The following is a 21,555-nucleotide window of genomic DNA, read 5'->3' as shown; positions in this document are numbered from 1 at the left end:
GTGTCGGGTTGATACGGGCTTTAAGAGGGAAAGTTGGCCACGACTAAATCGGGTTTGCTGTTTAATGCCTTCAAATACCGCAGCAACCCCTTCTTATGAAAAACAACTTTTCATAGCTCAATGCAGTCGAGCGCAAAAGTGCACACTGGAAGGGAAGTCATTTTGCAGTCAAGATAAAACACTGTCAGGAAATATATAACACTCACAACACACGCCCATTCCTCTCGGTACATTATTAATACCAGACATTTTATATCAAGCATTTTATTTGTTCTTCATAGACTTCCATAATGCTTTCAGATGATTCAGAAAGGAGATTAGTAAATCTACAGCGTCCATTCCTACTTGCCTGCATATTGAGCGCCGCTGTTTAGGCCTCATGTGTGCACTGGCCCCTGTCTCCCAGCTCGATCTTGTGGTTATGATATCATAGCGAGAAAAAGAGGGCATTCTTTCCTAAGTGCACCCTGACACATAAAATATTCATCTGACCACAAAAAACCCTCTGAAATGGGGCTGCAGTGGATCTCCGGCACCCCTCTGGCCTGGAGAGTAGAAGTCAAATAATGGCAGTCGTTTGAGACACGCTGCTGCAACTGAAGTCAATGAATCAGAGACACAGTCGTAATATGAACGTGGTGGTTAACTGGGCACAAGAACCAAAAGTCCATTAAGAAAGGCCTCAGAAGAAAAGAATTGATCATCATCAGTGCAGGTGTGTTTCGTAAACATAGTGAATGAGTGTGCTGTCCTCTGCCTTCAAATTTATTCAACTGGGAAGTATCCAGGTTAGGTGACAGAGTTTAAGCAAACGTATTTGAAGGTGAGAAAGAGCGTTTAACGTTTCCTTACGCTTGATTAGAGGTGTTAACGGCATTGACGGGCCATGCTGTTAATAAAGGTCTCCAGGTGTCATTCTAATGAACCCCCCTCCAAAATAACCTTCTCACCCAACGATACCTTCCTCTGGAAGCAGGATTCCAGTGTGCGTCCGCGGGTGTGAGTGTGTGCACGCTTATGGCCATCTTGAATAATCACTATAAAGAGGCACACTATTCCTCTTGCAGCCTTCAAAAAAACTGGCCAATTATCTTTTTTCCCCTGCCTGTTGACCTTCTTTTTTTACCAACCAGAGATTGGTGGGATGTATCATTTCCCTGACCTGATCCTTTTGAGGTGGTGTAAATCTCTTAATAACGACACAAGGACATATATAGGGGCTATATTTGGCGGTTCTCCACCCCTTTGGCAGCCCCCAGACCAGACAGTAGCCTCAGTGTGGCTGACTGACTGTGTGCATGTGTGTCATAATGTGCGTGTGAGAAGGAAAGGGGGGCAAGGGGGTGACAGTAGCGGACTATCATTCCTTCCTTCCATTGTGGTTTAACAAAAAAACAGATCAAAGGTGTCTAATAGTGTCAAATAAAGTATTTCTTAATCAGTCATATCCTCCAAAAACAGATGGGTGCGAAGTAATCAAATTTTTGGTCTAAAAAAGTCATCACAACTTGGTGGGTTATTTATGTAACGGCAAAAGTTAAGAAACAGTAAAATTACCTGATTTTTTATCATGAAAAATGGGGGTTTTGTGGAGTATTTATTTGACCCAAATCTTGGAGATAAGTGAATAAATAACCCCCCCTACCACCTTATTTTGTAGCATAACTTGGTCCTTACATCTAATAATCCATTTAATTTTCTAGATTTCAGGTTCGCTGAAGACTATCCCAGCTCGCTATAGGTAAGACTGTGGCAGACCTCAAACAAGTCACCAGTCAATCACACGGCACTCAAACATCCATTCACAATCAATTCACACATATGGTCAGTTTAGTCTTCAGTGAAACCATGGTAAAAATAAATAAATAAGCACAGATAAAATACAATAAAACAAACATACAGTGGGGCCTCGGTTTACGAACACCTTGCATTACGAACTTTTCGGTTTACGAACATAAAATTTATGAAAATTAAACCTTGGATTAAGCATTACTTTTCGCGATACACACCCCCCACTACGGGTGGCGGAGTAATCTTCGGCGGAACAACACCAAAGCACACGACCGAACAGCGCCCCAGCCGGCCTACCTTTCCACACCCCCTTTCTATGAGTGCACACGTCGATCGTCTTGAACGATACTTTTGCTGTTATGGGACCAAAAAAGACCCCACCACAGGCTCGTGTTCAGCCGAAAAAGACACAAAACAAAATTACAGTCGAGGAGAAGAAGGAGATCATTGAGAAACATGAACGAGGTGTGCGTTTGTGGCGTCACAGGTGCGCACCACGGCTTTCATGTGAGAGTAACTTTCTACTACTATTCTACAAATAAAGTAAACCGGTACTGATATGCTAAGTCCACCATTGCTACCATCCTTCGCAACAAAGCTTTAAACAAAGATGAGACGTTATTTACGCAATGCTTTCACGTGACTAAAGACACCGAACTTGTCACGTACGAGTTGACAGCTGGGGCGGGGCCGCCGCTCCTGACCTCCACCAGTTGCAGCAGTCAATCCCCTCATCACCGATACTGGGACATTTCAACGAGTCGCTGTCACCTCACCAGTGACATGATTACGACGCCTCACGCCTCGCCAGTGTCTTGGACTTGCCAGCACAAGAGTTTGCTTCGCCCGAGGTGATTGTTAGCCGTGATCGCGTAAGTTTGTTGCTTTCCGGGATTGTGTGTTTTTTCACCCCCGCGTGCCATTTTATTTTGCCTAGCTTGATAGGCTGGACGGATCGCCCCCGCCCGCCTTCTTTTGTCGGGTCTGTGGAATCATCGGACTTGCGCCTTTTGTTGTAATAAAATCTCTCCCAGCACCTACGTCTCTGCCGCCTGCTTAGGGATCCAACCCCTTTTATTAACGTTCCGACGAGTCAGATATCCCTGTCACGCTCAGAACGTGACAGTATCATTGTGTTCAACTGGTAGAAAAGGCTTGGCATGATGTGACCCTTCGATCCTTGAAAGCAGCATGGAAGAATTTGTGATGTGCAGGCTTTTATTGAACAGTTCCATCCAGAAAAGACTGTGGCTATGAGAATCATCAACATAATGAATGATAATGTGATGCCTCAGTTTCGTAAGACCTTACAAGTCAGAAAGCAACAGGTGTCAATTAAGAGCAATCAACGACCATCATGCATCGTGCAGTGTATTTCTTTCATTATATAGTATGTTGTGTGTAGTTTTAAGGCTTATTTAGTTGAAAAGTATATTTTATGGAGACCTGGAACTGATTATTCTCATTTTATTGATTTCCTATGGGAAATTAATTTTTGGGATACACACTTTTCGCCTTACACACGCTGTCTGAGAACCAATTAAGTTCGTAAGCCAAGGCCCCACTGTAAGTAGTATTCACTCAAGGTCAGGGAGAAAGTTCAAAATCCACACAGGAAGGCCCAATCTGAGATCCAAACCTTCTCCACTGTGAGGAAGGTGTTCTCTTCCAAATTCCTTTGAATTCTAATCCATACCTCTTGAACACACCAAGACCATTTCTGACAACATTTTGCTTCCGGCTTTGCAGGCATTGTTTGGGGAAGGCCTTTTTATTTTCCAGTGTGCCACAGTGAATAAAGCGAGGCTCATAAAGGCATGGCTGAATGTGTTTTGGTGCGGAGGCACTTGACCCTCATCCAACCACTAGGCATGCAATGTTCTTTGGGGAAAATGGCTAAAAAAATGATGCTAAATACTTCCAGGAGAATGGAAGCCGTTGTACTTCGAAAGACAAGAACAACAAACACGTTTCTTTTCCGGTACATGTAAGGGCCAGTTGTCCCATAATTTTGTCCATGTAGTGTATCCCAGTGTGTGTTCACAGCATGTTCCAAGGGAAGGTTACAGGCTGCGCTGATCGGCGGAATAACATCCCCCCCCCCCCAAAAAAAAACACAACTGCTGTGTCTGCTCAGACATATGAGTCACAAGTGCACCCTTTTTTTTCTCTTTTTTTCCACACATGGACAGTAGGTGATGTTTAAAAGATGGCCAGCGTGCACTTCAGATTATATGATATCACAACCCCCCCCCCAACATACTCACACACCGTTACACTTTGTGTGTCATTTTACATACATGTGTTGGAGGGATGCAGAGGTTGATATTTCTATATTGTTGGTAAAGAGTGGATGGAGGGGAGGTGGCGGGCACAACCAAATGGACAAAGCGGTAAACGAGATCAAACTTTACCCATGGGTCAACCTTCAAGTGAAGATATATTGCCCATGGGTCAGGGAGAGAAAGGACGGGCAAAATCCATAGTGGTCCGTCTGTCTTGCCCCCTTTATATAGTGATAAAATATTCAAATCCAGCCATTACTTCACATTAGGGTAGTCTGCAGAGATGCCAATGAGAAAACCACAGAACGTATACATGCCGGTTCACACACACGGTTTTGCTGCATTGATAGTTACATTAAAATCTCTTCCTCCCATTAGAGGGAATAAACCTCATCCGGACGCGGACGTTTAAGGTGTGTAGAGATAAATGTAAAGTGTATGGTGTGTGTACATGTTAGCGGACATGTGAATGTCCACATAAAAGCTATGATAAGAGTTTTTTTTTTTTTTAATTGTTAACGTTAAGACAAAGGGTTGGGTTAGTCATCTGAGAGTGTACATGGAAATGAAGCTTGCTAAAAGTGAGCTCATGTTCACACAAACACAAAATACTGATGACCGCATGCTCTTCTAGCTCGATAGGGAGTTTCCCAATGACTAAGTGCTGCGTCGGTCAAAGCCGGATTTGTGTTGGTTCAATATTTCTTCGTCTGACAATTCTCAGGAAATAATTTTGAGCACTTGAACTGCTGTTATCTGACACGACGGCAGTTGCAGTTTGAGTATCACTTAAGTCTGGTTGATGGATTTCAAGGTCTCCGAGCATTCTTCACAATATTTTGGCATTTGGAGGTTGAAAACAGACTCACATCGGCCCCTTGGTTAACGTCATCCAGTGTGACTGATTGGGAAACTGAAGTAACAACGGCCTTCGCAGTCCCAATCAATGTATTTTTTAGATTTATGATCTTTTGTAGCATAAGATGACAAGAATCTTCTCCGTCACTTTTCTCAATGCGGCTCTTGCAATAACATTTGATTACTCTTGTTTATCTTTCAGGACACAGAGTGAAAATGGAAGACTCCCAAAAGCAATTCTCGGACAGGCTGTCAGAGATCGAGCGCTACCAGCGAACCATGCGGATCGGTCCAGTGAACAACAATCCTCGGCCCCTTCCTCAAAGCCACCTCAGCACCACACCAGGTGAGCACTTTTGACATGTTCAGTTGCATCTACCCATGAAACAAACTTACCACGTGACAAAGACAAGGTTTTAGTTTGCCTTTTAAGGAACCAAGTGGGTGTGACTGGCTCATGCTTGATCTCCAGTAATTCTGCCCCGCAACAAGCATTTGCTCTATCAGACCAGTGCGAGATTTTATCCATCCATTCACTTTCTATCCATTTTCACTTGATATCAGTTCTAGTCTTTTATCTGGGAAATGTCCCTTCAAAAAGGCACTTCTCTGTTATTTGGGGGGCCTTGATCTTTTTTTTTCAGCACCACGCCCGAGCAAAGTGAAAGGGGTTTGAGGTGTACCCCACTTTTGTGAGCGCAGTTTGTCTGAAAATAAGTCCGCTCTGTCCCCACATGCCCTGCGTGAATGGGTCCAAGGCCCCACAGCATGCAGCTCTGCGGCCAGGTGCTGGGGCGGATGTTGGCAGCCCCGACTTGGTGTGGGTGCAGAAGTTGGCCTCTGCGCCCCACACACGACAACCTCAGGAATGTAACAGCTGCCCGCTACCTTGGCAATCACGTCACTCTCAGACTGGCTGAATACTGGGGGTGGGGACTGTATGAGCGCAGCAGGGTAGTGGGCTTGGAGGTGGTGTGATGTGTGCATACAATGTGAACAGCTGTGTGGGTGATGGCTGGAGTGAAGATGAGTGTTCACTCTCTGTCATCTGTCTGATACTTTTTTTTTAACATGATTCCATGTCTGGACTCACGCAGACTAAACACACACATTTTGCTCCCCTCTTCTTCCCGCCCACTCTTTAGTTCTCATGATGGCTAATGAATCTCATTACCTTCATATCAACATGTTGCTGTGTTGGGGGTTGATTGTTTGTGAGCCTGAGACTGTGTGTGGGCGCAGTGGGTGCAGGATTATCAGTGTGTATCACAACCATCCACCACTGTTTGGCCTTGGGTTCATCTTACCCAGCACTGAGTCCCCAGATTGGACCTACACTGTTGGCTCTATAGTATCTCCCAGCTGACTAAGGATCACACAAATACTTTTATACAGCTCCCACATGTCTCCAACTCATTGTTGATAGTCATGCACATCGTTTGCACAGTCTATACCAGGGGTGCTCACACTTTTTCAGCATACGAGCTACTTATAAAAACTACCAAGTCAAAATGATCTACCCACGACAAAAATGCAAAACATAATTATTTTCAAATGTTTTAAGGATTCTTTGTATGTACAATGTATGTTGATGTACCTTGCATAACTGAATAAGCCAATATTGCACAACACACATAATAACTACATATACATAACATAATAAATAACTATTAACATTTTTTGTAATTACCTGAGTTTACTTTGATGACTTGCACTGAATTGAATCAACCAGGGATGCATAGTCCGGACAGTAGCTGCTGTCAGCCAGCGTCAAGCACATTTCCAAATCTTCATCATTCATGATGGAACGGTATTTGGACTTAATGATCTTCATGTAGGAAAAGGCTGACTCACATAAATAAGTGGAGCCGAATAATGCAGTCAAGGAGGTAGCACATTTCCTCATGTTGGCGTACTTTTCCTGTGTGAGTAAGTTACAGAACTGTCCATGAGCCCTGCACTTCAGCAGTGAGAACACTCACAATCTCCGATGTCTTTCCACATTTGCTGAGTTAAATCCTCAGCCGTGGCTTCACAGCGCCGTGTAGCTGTATGTCTTGACAGCTGCAGAGCTTTGATTGAAGATAATATCTCTGAACAAGGAGTCAACTGCTTTAACGAATGCTTCTTTTACCATCTCTCCGTCTTGGAAGGACTTATTGTTTTTAACGATGGCGTGACTCACCCGAAACGATGCTTCGGTGGCGGCTTTCGATTTTGAAGTATGTTGAGTGAAAAATGACTGCTGTCCGGACAACTGGGATTTTAGTTTGGCAACCTTTCTCTTTCTCAGCTGGCTTTTCGGCGGGAAGTCAATGTCGTATTTTCCATGAACAGTCCGCAAATGGCGCTCCACATTTTCCCATTCCGTATGAAAGTAATATGTTTTGCCCCCTTACTTGGTCCAGCTTTCTCACTCATTTTGATCACCATATGTTTTAGCAAGGGCTTAAAATCTGAGGTAATTTGCTGACTAGCTTGTAAATTTTGCTGCGTTTAGCGCCGTTGTTTACGCATGCACGGCGACCTAAAGGTAAAAATTCAGTTGTCATCTGAATGGTTGCCCTGTATGTCAATCAAGTGACGGGACGTTTGATAGGCTGACAAATGTTTTTTACGGTCACGTTGCAATCGACCAGTACTACCTCCACGATCGACCAGTAGATCGCGATCGACGTAATGAGCACGCGCACACACACCCGGGAACCTGTTACCGGAAAAATAAATATTGGTTCACGTTTACAATAAGCAATGCAGTATACACAAGTACACAAGAGTATTACATTTCCCAAAAGTCATAACACACTTCGAGGACTGACATAGTTATCTTTTAGCAAATGACATTCAAAAGTGCCTTATTCTGCATCAATGAGAAAAGATGTTTACTTATTATATTTTATAATTTCAAACAAAATAGACTAATACAATCATGACCATGAGTCTAATCTGTCACTTTCCCTTTTTGTACACACTAATGTACAAAGACATTCCAAATGTGACCAGAAAACTCACTCACGACAGCTTATCCAAGATAATAACCAGTCTCTAAATCTACACATTAGGTGACAACATCGGAAGTTCTCAAGGTCTGGTAGAGACAGTTGTGACAGTAATCACCAACATGTGCACTCGGCGAGTACTGTAGATGCCATGCAATGCTCAGTTTTAAGTGTCCAGTTGGGCAGGAGATTTGCACATTGTCATGCAAAAGTACACTAAAAGTTTTCGGGTAGAGTAAGAAAGAGAAGGCCCCGGAGAGATAGACAGCATCACTTTTATTTTCTGCCTCTTTTAAAAATGAGTTCAGGAATTGAAGCATCTGGGTTGTGTGAAGAGTCGTGTTGCCATTGTGAATTTGCAACTATACGCGTACTTTGAGCAGACTTAAGGCATTATCATCATTAGAAGCTAACAGTGTGGGTTAAGGACTGTGTGCTGCCAATGGCCGGAGGCGTTTTACATGCGGTGTGTGTGATTAAGACAGAAAAAGGGATCGGCTGCAAAAGCCACACACCTTAATATGTGGTATTACCGTCATGATAGCATACCACAGGGTAAGGGCTGAAAATAATTAAATTACAGATCTGCGGCATCCCACCTTGTCTGTAAGCACTTACACGCCGCGTTTGTGGTGAAACTGAGCTTACAGCTGCAATATACATTTGGCTGTCCCTCGCAGACATCAAAGTGTTGGTTGCATCATTAACATAATTTGAATTGTGGCGACATAAGTGTAGTTGCGCTATCAATCAAAAGAAATGTGGACAATGAGTCTCGGGTGTTGAAATTCACACATTGGTTTACGGTTGCTGGCATTTCTCCTTAGATACACCTCTGATACAAGGTCAGGAGGCCCTGATCAAAAATAAACAAACCATCCCACATGGCGACAGTGGTCTGGCAAAAAGGGAAAAATACGGGGAGAGCTGACTGCAAAAGGAGCTGACAACTTTGGAAGGGAAATGAGCATTTGGCTCCCGCATACTATGACATGAAGGAGTCATGCACAGGCGAGGGCTTAACAAGTTCAAACAAAAAACTGCAGTTTCCATTAAAACCTATTTCGACGAGGTGTTTACATATAAACAGACTTTTACTCCAGTCAGACACTGTCAGAATTTGTCGATTCGGTACTTGGAATTCTCACTCGCTCTTGGACACATGGCAAAACTTCACCATGACAACAAGAAGATTTGGGGGAAAAATAAGACAGCAAGCAAAACGTAAAGTCACCTCACGTCATTTCCTTGCCTGAAATTATTTCTTTTTCTCCTCTGCTGTGAAATAGTGGCTCGCTTTTCTTGCCAGCACATTAGGAATCAGAATCATATTTATTGCCAAGTATGTAGAACACACAAGAAATGTGTTTCCGGTCGAACACACTGCACTAGTATCATCATCAGAAAATTGCAAAGAGGCACTATACAGTTCCATTTGGGCTACTGTTCAAAGAGTTAATGGCTTGGGGGAAGAAGCTGTTTAAATGTCTGCTGGATTTGGTGCGCATGGATCGGTAGCGCCTGCCTGAGGGGAGTAGCTGGAAAAGGTGGTGGGCAGGGTGTGGAGGGTCCAGTATGAATTTCCAGTATTGCGCATATCTACTCAATACACAAGATTCACTCACACGCATGCACACACACAAACACAATAAAATTTTCCCCAGAGGCCCACTAAAAAAAGTAGACATCCATAGACAATTTCAAGACAGTAATGCAAATTCTTCACAAGTCTCCCAGACAGACAGGGTAATTAAGAGCTCATTACGGTGCATGCACTAACAGGATTCCTGCACTTTGGCAGACATTGCGTTCACTGCTTGTTTTTGTTCTTTTGCGGTTTTAAAGGTAAGCCTGCTAGACATGTAGCTCATTCCCAGCAAACTGCGGAGGGAGTGTTTGTGTGTGTGCGGTTTAAAATTCAGGCTTTGCCTCGTGCAGTCAGGCAGATCTGACGCTCAGGATCTCTAAATTGTTATTCTAGATTGTCTGTGTGTGCTCTGCATGTGTCTGTGGGTGGCAACTGGCTGTCTTCCTGTGATATAGAACGTGTTAATCCTTGCGCATCTGACTGTGACCTCGCCTTCGTATATAGGCACTTGCCTCGCAAAAAGAGTAACTGTAATGCCACTACTAGGTTCAAAAGCATTGTGGAGAATTTGAACTGAACTGGATGATGACAACGGCTTTTTGTGAGCAACTGTAAATGTCACCAACGTTGTTCAAAAAAAAAAACACATAATAATAGTAATAATAATGATGATATACAAAGAGCAAAGGTGTGATTTAAAGGCCATGTGTCAAATGGGGCTCTCTCACTATAAATTAAGCACTGAACATTTGCCCTAAAAAATCCCGACTACTGCATGTTTAAATAAATATAAACAATAGCTATAAAATGTGATATTCATCACAGTGTAAAGGATTCCAGTTTTTGCCTTTCATGCTAAATCCAGGCAAAACTCAACACGCCTTTGGCATAGCCCCTAGAGAGTTTTTTAAAACTTTTTTTTTTCTTTTGCAAGAAGAGGCAAAGCTATAGTATATCACATCCAAAAGAAAATCCTGACACATTTGGCCATATCACTTTGAATGTTTTCCCTACAGCCCAAGTGAGCATGTGTGTGTGTTCCTCCCAGAAGTCAAGTATCAGATACGTTCTGCCATCGAGTCACTTGCTTTGATAAGAACTGTGTTTTTGTCTCACTAAGCACTCTGCATGATGATGATAAAATCAGGATTGGAATGAGGCAGAAACGATCAACCTCAATTTGGTAATGTACTCAACCTTGACATTCCAAATCATTTTGCATTGTCTCCATTAAGGAGACTCGGGGCAAATTCCCCAACTTCCTCCTGTGCTACGGCACACATCTGCTGCAGCTGTGCCTCCTTTTCCTTTGGTTTGGACTTGAGAAAATCCCATTTGATGGAGAAGAAGCCTAACATAACCATGCCCCTCCCGCCTTGTCCACAGTGACCACAGTGTTTACTTCACATAAACAAGTCGAATGGCCCCCGCAACCTCGAGGTGGTTCTGCGACCAACATGGCCAAGAGTATCGGAGTAATTTGCACATCCAAAGTGACATGATCAGCCAATTAGGTGCATGAGTGAGTCAGGAAATTTGCACCGTCCGGTAGCTACGGCAGGGATGTGAAAGTGTAGCCGTCACCCTCTAACAAGATTGGTGCCAAACCTCAGAGGGAAGCTGGCTCTCTGAGGCCAACGCAACCGAACTAGCTCTTAAAACACGACACTATTTATACAGTATGTCAATGGCCGCCATGAAGTTTATTTGTTATGGTGCCTTTAATCTTCTCTTGTGGTTACCCTCTTTTTAACCCTGAAAAGATTACTTGGAGTTGAAAATCTTTCAAGCAAAACCAAAAAAAAGGAAAAAAAGAAAAGAGGAAGTGAGAACAAGTTGTATTTTACCATCCGCTATTGTTTGTGTGAGTTATAATTTCACATCAGCATTCAGCTGAGTTTTATATTTCTGCAATTATAGAAAGTACACACGCACCGTGAAGAGTCTCTATTGAGTCTGGGCGTAAAGAGGAAGTGCGGGGTGGGGGTGACAAGCCCTCGAGAATAAATTCAAAATTTTCAGCCTATGTGTTTGTTTTTGCTCACATTATAAGTGAGGGCTCAAAAGACATATCAAATGTCCAACATAACCGAGCCAAGGCCATGTTCATCACGTCTCTCGCACGCTCACTCTATTCTCTCTCCTCTCGCTGGTGTCTTTCTTTCTTGCTGGCTCTCGCATTCTCTCCCTGTTGCGGTGCCTAAGGCCTAAGTGAAACAGGAAGCCAGAACAACGGCCCATTTTGACTGTTTCTCAATGACACACTTAATTTTGCCGAGCGCATCACATCTGAGAGGCGTTCAAGAACCAGGCGTCACAAGGACGGACGCCATTTTGGCTCAAAGGTCTTCCTAGCCACTGAACATAAAGTTTAAAAAAATTATATTGTGTTCATTTATTTCCTCTTCAATACTAGACAGGCAACCCACTGACCCCCATGCTTCCAAAGCTAGCTATTAGTGATACAGTCGTCTCGTTCCCATTTACACCCCCCCCCCCCCCCCAGCCTCACCCACTACCCCAACTCCACCCAGGGGTGGGCCTTTTTATTAACAGGGGTAATCTGTGCTTTTGGTATTGATGTTGTCTGCTGGCCAATCAAAATATTTGAAGGAAATGTTTATTTTCTTGAGCAAATCACGCCAGCTGCTTCCAAGTCAGCCTGAATAAGGCCATTTATATGTAAGAATTTGCCATTGTGAGCCATAGAGCAGGACTTCTCGGGTCCTTTGCAGAGGAAGTAAAGGGGAAGCATGGGTCGAATGCATGCTGAGCCCAGTTTGGCGATAGATGAACATCAGGTTCCATCCCTTCCATGCTTTTGGCATCCGCATTTGCCCAAATACACACCGGGTTTACTCAGTTAATCTGCTGAGGACATGACTCCATGGGGCTAGACTCTGTAGATGCATAATTTCAACAAGATATTTTGGACAATTCTACGGAGATCAGTTTCTCTTGCAGCATGACTGCCCGAGCATAGAAACGTTCTCAGAAGGCATGCTTGGCCATCAAACATCTTGGGAATGGACTAGAACAAAGATGGTGAACCAGGACCTCTGAGTCAACATCAGTGGGCTCTGACCTTGCGAATATTCTTGTGCATGAATGACAAAAAAAAATCTCAGTGTAATGCTCATGAATCTGGTCGCGTTCTTGGAAGGAAGAAGCATCTCCACCTTTTTTCATTGCCTACGGCATCGAATAGATAAACACTATTGCCCGTGTCGTGTATCGGTTGGGTGTCGAAGAGATGTTCAGCCGCCCGTGTACGTCCATGTCTCGAGTTTTTCAGCGAACTCAGTGCAAGCTGACTTTAGTCAAGCACATCATTTCAGACCAAGTGCAAACAGAGCCTATTTGTGTCAGCCCTCTTGCGGTGTGGCCGTTGAGTGCGAAGCAGGGTCCCACGCGCTGGGCCAGCGGATCAGTGACCTTCGCTTGCTTCTTGACAGCTTGACTGGCTGGGTTGCAGCTGCCTTTCACAAGTCTCCACTGCCCCCACCATTGTCTCGCCTGCGAGCGACCCGTCGGGTCTGTTTTCCCCAAGGCTGCTCTCACTCGGGTGAGAAAATCGGCCGTCACTGCCCACTGCTCAGTCAGCAGAGGCCAGCCTGTGACAGGAAGACGCATCTCCAAACCGCCAAATGCCAAGACAGTTTGATGGGTCAGCTGTGTAGGAGGTTTTTTTGGGACTGAGCCTTATTTGCCCTATTTTCCGGTTTATAAGGCGGACCCAAAAGCCTTCATTTTCTTCAAAAGATGACTGTGTGCCTTATACGCCGGTGCACCTTATATGTGAAGTAATACTGTATTGAACCACAACATGTCTTGTAAGCAGCCACCGACTCCATTTTCCTTTGTAGAAAAAGTTGTGCGTAACCCCATCCTCTAATGTAGACCGTTATAATCTTGTCTGCCTTATATTTGAAAAAAATATATATATATTTATTTATATTTGGAAAAATGTTTCATTCATTGAAGGTGCGCCTTATAGTCCGGTGCGCCTAAACACTGGAAAATATCGTACATTGTACAGATAGTGACTTCCTGGCTCTGTACATGCACCACCTTATACATTGCTCTACCAACCACAAAATACTGGATGTAGAATTTACTGTCGTGTAATGTGGATGCAAATTGTGTTTTTCAACAGCGCTGTGGCAAGATCAGATGGACACCCCTTCATTGAAGACATGCAAGGTGGAGGAGGATCTCAGACCATGGCCCGGTAAGAATTTGCCAAGATCTGACATCTCAATTGGCTTTACGATACAGACCTTTTTCCGTTTTCCTCACAAGAGGCATGGCTCTGCACGATTTCATGTGAATTTAAAGAGCCTCGTGTGTTTTGTTAACTGCACACACACAATAGTGTCTAAGCGTGTGTGCGCGTGCGGTTCATTTGTTACTCATAAGGTAAAGGGCAACTAATAACTGGTATGGCGAGTTCCCTTTAGCGCGAGGTGCCTCAAAACGGATCTGTTTGCACAGCCCAGGAGCATTGGTTATCAAAGCAGAGATTTTAAAATAAATGTGAAGTCTGTCTGACTTGAAAGAAGGCAAAAGAGTAATCATAAATTAGAGTAGAGACTGTGGAAAGGCGGGCATAACGCAGGGTGTGCCATTCTGACAGTTTTGGAGTTTGTTTCATTTTGCCCGTAGGGCCCATGAACAGCCAGAACATTCCTAGGACGCCACCACCCTGCTTGACTTTTCTTCATCTTCATCTTTCCCTCCCACTCTTTATTTCTTTCATTTGTTTCATGGCAATTTGGGTTCTCTCACTGGTCAAACAGCTCTCTTATTCTCCCAGTTGTACCCGACCCACCACCAACCACCACGCCACACAACAAGGAACGAGTCATCAACACACACGTTGATGAAAAAGCAAAAACAAGGATCACAATAACTTTTACATTGACCCGGTAACATTGCTTTTTTTCTGGAGCGCTTTAAAACAAACAAACAAGATCATTTTTGGCCAGCCGATTGACAACATAGAATAAATAAAATGATTGATACAGACATATTTTCATTTGTGTAAGTCGGTTTCCAATGCTCAGGGTTTTTTTGCGAAATAATTTGTGAACAAAAAATCATACAGAAATGTACCTTGACTGTGAGACTAATAAAGGTAAATCCAATACTAATCCATCCCATCAATGTTGCAAGTGTGCAATTAGCTAAAAGGGTCTGGTAAACAAATGCAAGGCAACCGCTGATTGATTAATTCACACTTTTTGTCTTTCGCTCTGATTGCATGCGACAAAAAGGGCACAACCAAAAAGGTTTGCCGTAATGTGCATCACACAGGAGATCTGCATGCTATTTGAATTCAATGTGACGCATTGGCCTGGTAGTATCACAACTTGAATGAACAACTGAAGATCATCTACTGATGAAAAGGTTTCTTCAGCCACTCCTGTACGACTGAGAGCTTACACAGACAAAGATCATCTACTGTATGTTCACTTGGGACTTCTGCTCTTTTCTTGTAGAGCAGAAGTGCGGTGGCTGCGGCGACACTATGTCATCCACACCCAGTTATCAGCATTAATTGCATGTGTTATGACATTCAAGTTTGTAGTTACCCAAACCAGTTCTTCAAAGAGAACCGGCTAACCTCAGACTGGAGGTTTCGCCGACTTTAATAAAACCTCAGCGTGGTACAGGAGTTTGACATTTTATGTTAAGGAAGGTATGAGGAAAAAGAAGAGAAAATGATTCCCCCGTCTTTTGCTTCCCTCATTTGCCTGAGGCAACAGTGCCTGTGTGCTGGCCGTCACAGTTTGCATCAAGCCTATGTAAACATTTCACAGGTGAGCACCTGGATTTGCATTGGAGCTTTACTAACTACCTCATGCATACACAGTCTCTCTCTCTCTCTCTCTCTCTCTCTCTCTCTCTCTCTCTCTCTCTCTCTCTCTCTCTCTCTCTCTCTCTCTCTCTCTCTCTCTCTCACACACACACACACACACACACACACCACACTGAGACACGGTCGTTTCAAGCGTTCCTTGCGTGTTAACAAGCAAAATCAGTTTTCCCCATAAGCAAATGAGTCAAACCTCCTGTCCAATATGGGTTGCACGCTTCACTGTGGACTAGTGGTCTTTTTGAGCTGAGCCAAACTGAGCCTTGGGACTCCACCCCAGAATTAAAGAAGTGTGTGCCGCTCCGCTTCAGAGGAAGAGGAGGAAAGAGAGCAACAGAACACTGTGTTCTTATAAAAAGTCCTGGTTCCCTCGCTACTCGCTTTGTAGCCTGCGAACATCAGAGACTTTGGACCGTGCCAAGCGAGCCCTCTGGGGTCTATCTCCTCTCCTGTCCTTGCAAACACATTTCAGATGAGCCTAATGGAGATCATGTGTGGTTGGGGATGCAGAGGTTACAAGCAGCTACTACTAGTCTCAGTTTTTCTCTGCCAACGATACACCACAGTTACCACAGCCACAACAGTGAAGCCTGTACTTATGATGGGTGGGGGCAGGAAAGTATGCACCGTGGTTAGGAGAGAGAGAGAAAACAGACTGCAAACATTGGCCTCTCCGTGACAAAACAGTTTGCGTAGTCCTGTCCTCTAGAGGGAGGTACTGTACCGTTGATTTTTTTTTTTTTTTGGGGGGGGGGTAGCGAGCTCCTCTTGGACTCCGGCCAAGATCTTTGAGACTGCACGAGCCCATTACGCTGTTGTGATATCTGTCCAGTCCAGTTACCCCTGAAAGTACACAGGAGTCGATCCCCACCGCAGTTTAACCAACACGCTTCCTCCAACTCCAATAAAGTGGGGAGCATGTGTGTGGCGGGCCGCGTCGCCTCACCGCGCCACAGCCCGCAGGACCCCTCCCCTCTCGGCGGTACTGCACCCTGAGACCTAAAAATAGCACGCACACAAGAAGAAAAGAGACAGACAGAGAGGGAGAAAGACAGACAGGGTTCTTTGGGGAGTCCGGCAGGAATTAGTGTGCCGACTACCCTTCGCCCGAATCAACAGCAGCTGAAGGCTCGAATTTTCCTTGCGTGAAATCAGATATGAACTCCAGCGCCCTGTAGACTCTGGAAAAAGTAACAGCCCCCACCAACCACGACCCTCCGTCACCCCCAAAAGAGGACCAAAAAAAAGCACGCAGCAGAACCAATGGAAAGTGCAAATTAATGTTTTTAAGTTGAAAACAGAGCTCAGTTCTCCAGACACAGGGAAAAGACATTTGAACAAGTCTGTGGCACGCAAGTTTGGCATTTTCCCCCCTCAGGGCTAGAGCATGCAACTGCTTGCTTCATTGATACAAGATCCCTTTTTCTGCCATCCAAATCCATATTTTACACTTCCAGTCATGTGGGCATGTTGAACTCATGAAAGCCACAAGCGGTGAAAAGAAATGGACTGTGTGCGTGTGTGTGTGTGTGTGTGTGTGTGTGTGTGTGTGTGTGTGTGTGTGTGTGTGTGTGTGTGTGTGTGTGTGTGTGTGTGTGTGTGTGTGTGTGTGCGCGTGCGTGCGTGTGTGTGTGTGTATAAGCAGCAGGTGTCACCAGGTATGAGGAACTCTGTTATGAGCGTCAACTGGATTGAGGGCGTTTACAGTTATGGCTTCTGACTTTATTGCCTCCATCCAAGATATGTCGGCGTTCTGCAGCGTAACAATTAAACACATTCAACAAGTCAGGCAAAGCTTCAGACGCACGTATTCTGGGTTGCGAGGGATATCTCGCCTAAGGTTAGGTCGGAAGGTTGATCTGGTCTTAGTCTATAGGAGCTGAGATTACAGGGGAAGCTAAAACAATCCCTGCAGCTCTGCTTGTTATTCATGTTTTCGGTTGAATAAATATTACCATGTGTCAAGTCAGACCGCAGTCTTTACTTGGAGGATTTGTCCATGAGGTTGAGTCAGGACACTTCTCAGAGGTCTTTGACTGCGACACACGTTAATTCATATGATATTGTCATAAATGCTTTCTTTGTTCTGGGCCTTTCCCTTCTCCTTTCCCTTTGTTGTATCTGTGTCTTTTGAGTACGATTTATGATGAGTTACACAACAACGGTCCAGCAAGGCGTCTGTGGTTGTACAAAGCACCCATCGGGGCTGAGAAAGCTTCTTTTCATTGCTCTGACAAAGACTAAATCTTTTATGTTGTTTTGACTTTAGAAGAGCAAGAGGTGGTGTGGGGTGAGGGTGGGGTGTGGGGTGAGGGTGGTGTGGTGTGGTGGTGTGGGGTGAGTTATGTTCACTCATCTTCATGAGGCTTTGGGGAGATGACGTATCAATATGAACTGAGAGGCATACAGTAGGCCCTTGAAAATCAGTTTCAGAAGAAACTTTGTTTGATCACTAAATATATATCCGAATACATTTAGTCCACACAAGACTGTTCTATACTTTGGCAAACTGGTTATTGTTTTGGCACCGCTGTCGCACTGTGTCTTTCTAGTACTGTACCTTGGGCCAGTCCAAAAGATTATTGTCTAATTCCACAACCTTGCTGAAATTTATTTTGTTCGAGTTTTAGATTCCAATCTCTTTAGATTCCAATCTCTTTCGATGTTAAAGATGTCATAGACCTCAGCTGAAGCCACACATCCATGCAAAGTATTAAAAAAAGTTTATTCGCCTCATTTTGGATGGTTACAAAAATATGTTTTTATGGCAGTTTTTAAGTGCTATTTACTGAAGCAAAAGCCTGAATAAGCAACTGAACTGGTTACACTTCCAAATTCTATAATTGCTGGATATATTGTTTAACTAAACACTTAACTAGGTAACACCACACACCGTTTGAACGAACATATGAAAACAACCGCTGAAAATGGAGTCCTAAACCTCGCTCAACGAGAAAATCCATTTTTAAAAGCCTTTGTGTAAGAATTCTGTGCAAAAAAAAAGCTAATTTTCCTCTTTTCTAAATACTTGTTGACCGTCTCACGTTTGTTTCTGCCAACAGGGACAACTGATCTATTCCAGCAGAGGACCACTTTCCCATCTCCACTGACTGACCCACGCTTCTCAGACCCCCGCATTCATTACCCAGGGGCCTTCCCTTACTCCACCAACACTTCCAGCACTGGCATCAGCGGCCTCAGCATGTCGGCTCCATCTCGCTACCACACCTACCTGCCGCCTCCTTACTCAAACAACCAGAGCCAGAACTTCCAATCCAACTCCTACTTGTATTACGGCACGGGATCTGGGTCCTACCAGTTCTCCATGGTGGCAAACGCCGGGGGCGAACGCTCCCCAACCCGTCTTCTCTCCTGCTCGGGGGCCTCGGGCACCGGCAGCGGCAACAGCCTGATGAATCCGGGCTTGAACACCCAGAGCGACGGCGTCGAGGCTGATGGCAGCCACAGCAACTCCCCCACGGCCATGAGTGCCTCGGGCCGCCTGGATGAATCTGTCTGGAGGCCTTACTGACTGGCAGACGCCTTGAATCCGATGATGCGGGAAGGGTGGAAAAGTGAAGAACAAAATACTGAACAGTGAAAAAAAAGATTAGTGATGCATGTTTGCCTTTTATTTCCACTGCACTCGCTTCTTCAGACTTTCTGCATTTGACGCTGACGAAACGTCCACACATTTTGTAAACTGCGTGAATTTTTGCACTGTGCTAAGATATGTACCCTTTAAGCCTATAAAAAGCCACATGAGCTGAGAGAAGCCATACACTTAACAGCAGGCGGTGGACAGACTCTTCAGACTGAGTCAGCCCTCATGAGGGCGGAGGAGAACGACCAGACTGAACGTTTGCCCCATGAGTGACTCAAACATCCCTCCAAGGCTTGGCTGCACTGCTGTAGCAATCAGTCTTTCTAAGCTTCCATTTAGAATTATGCAAAACCATATGATGTCAAATATATCTCGGGAAAAAAAAGAAAACAAAGCAAAACCCAGGTTGCATCCTGAGCTTCTTCACATGCTCAACTGGTCCTAATTTATTATCCAAATGGACACTTTGGCCTTGGTGATGCTGTACGGAGGTTTGGTTTAGCACAATGGATATCCTCCGCTACGACACCAGTGAATCAAGTTGGAGTAAGGTGATGGACAATATTCGGACAAATGTACAGAGGAGAGAGAGTTTGTTCTTAAGTTAGTGCAGGAATAAGCCCTTGACTCTTTGCCTATTATTTAGGCATTTTTCCATGAAAGAAAAAGTTTGATGTTTTGAAACTGGATGACATGATTTACTTTTTTGATATTTATTTGAGCCAAATTCTGAGGAAATGTGTGCTTATAAACCCCACACTCTTAAAGCATTTCTCTCCTTTGTTCTTATATATATCATTTTTAACAGTATATGCATATCATGTTTTTGTTTTTATATGTACATCTAGAATTCGTGTAATATATTGCAACTAAATTATGAGAGAGAAGAATGCCGCTTTAATGTTATTTTGTTGTCAACCAATGTAGCTTTAATGCACTAAAAATCTTTATTTTGCATGAACCACGCCCGACACATTTTGTGAGATGGATAGTCGAAGCTTTTTCTCTTTTAAATTTCCCAAATTTGCCTTTCCTGCGCTTAATAATCCATTTGCTTAATTTTTTTGCACTATCCAGTGACAATTCCCTTCCCGTCAGCGCAACTCCCGCATCTTATTCACAGACACCTGCAAACAAGTTCTTTGTGTTAATTTTCATGTAGATATTTTCCGAATGCACACATGCATAGCTCCTCATGTAATATCCATGTACATACCGATATCACAGATGTGTGTGAGTGTGTTCACACTTCCCCAGTCATTTTCCTTATTATGCTGCATTCGCTGAAGTAGGAAGAAGAGCTAGGCCTGGGGAGGGGGGGGGGGGGGGTCACAGTGGTGTCTGCTTACCAACACCAAAGGCTATTGCCAAAGAAGAAAACTGTTAACTGGTCAGAGGCCCTTTGTTCTGGATAACCCTTGTGTCCCTCGGTGTTGCTTCTGGATACATTTACAGTTACAATGGGGCCAGGGGATTCTTGACTCTGGCACCAATTCATACGCCCACACAGGATCATGTTCTTTGTATTAGGATATCTTGCAAAGATAAGCTATTTCGTAGCATATGTCATGACCAAAAAAAACTATCAAAAAGCATTTGCTGTAATTTATGCACTCATCAAAAAAGTGGCAATTCCTCAACCATCCATCCATTTTCGAGAGCGCTTGATCTCAGGGTGGCAGATGAGGTGAAAACAATCCCGTCTGTCTTTGGTCAAAAGGTGCACCACGGACTGGTTGCAAGTTGTTCACAGCATTATTACCTATGTCTCATTCCTCCCGCTACAAAGAGCATTATCCCGACTCCCCTTTTCAATGTGGTTGAAGACTTTTAAGATGTCAAAAACAATAATGCAGCTAGAGAAACCAAAAAACAAAAACCGCAGCAAAAATGTTTTTGTGTGTGTTAACAAAAGTGTGGTAAAGTTCTGGCATCGTTAATGCAGAATGAGGAAGCCAAGCTGTACACGCGTATTTTAACATGTATCAGATTAACAGTATACTACTTGTTTCTTTTGTAATAAAATTCCCACTCTTTCAATTTAAAAAAAAAAAAAAAAACACCTGTCTCTGGTTTTTGATGCTCAAAGCATGTACATCTGATGTTAATTTAAAGAATCCCTTTATGTATTAATATCATGTTTCTGTATGAGTGCTTGTAAAGTTTGCAGATCATGTAATTTTTAATAATTCTAATTAAAACAAATGTGTTACAGTTTTGTTTGCAGATCACCATCCGATTCACACATTATAGATGCAGTCTGTACATTCGCGTTGTCATCCAGTGCGTATATACAGAAATACTGTACGTAAATACATATACAGTATATCAGCATCATACAAAAAAACGTCCTGGAGTATTATGACAAGTGGTCGCGGCCCACTTTGAGGGAAATCCCACCCAAGTACGTTTTTTTGGATCAGTCTTTTAATGGACGCATTCTTCAATATTATTTTCTTCGCTCTTAAAACAATACCATGTAGGTATGGCTCAAATGTTGAAACTCAATGCTGCCGCGTCTGGATTTTGAGGCCACATATAATTGAACACAG

The 21,555-nt window shown here is 43.8% G+C and overlaps 1 protein-coding gene across 1 annotated transcript in view; it reads left to right on the top strand.

The window, feature by feature from the left end:
- Positions 1-19,773, top strand: part of runx3 (RUNX family transcription factor 3) — a 30,829-nt gene extending 11,056 nt beyond the window's left edge. The window contains exons 4-6 of the mRNA XM_089003897.1: positions 5,137-5,280; positions 13,678-13,752; positions 18,462-19,773. Of these exons, the coding sequence (XP_088860023.1) occupies positions 5,137-5,280; positions 13,678-13,752; positions 18,462-18,931 (689 nt within the window). The 3' untranslated portion in view covers positions 18,932-19,773. The remainder of the gene's footprint in view (positions 1-5,136; positions 5,281-13,677; positions 13,753-18,461) is intronic.
- Positions 19,774-21,555: the final 1,782 nt, after the last annotated feature.

The sequence above is a fragment of the Hippocampus bargibanti genome, linkage group LG09 (genome assembly GCF_051943395.1).
Source record: "Hippocampus bargibanti isolate YZ-2025 linkage group LG09, ASM5194339v1, whole genome shotgun sequence".
NCBI lineage: Eukaryota > Metazoa > Chordata > Actinopteri > Syngnathiformes > Syngnathidae > Hippocampus > Hippocampus bargibanti.
This window is presented reverse-complemented; position numbering and strand designations above follow the sequence as displayed.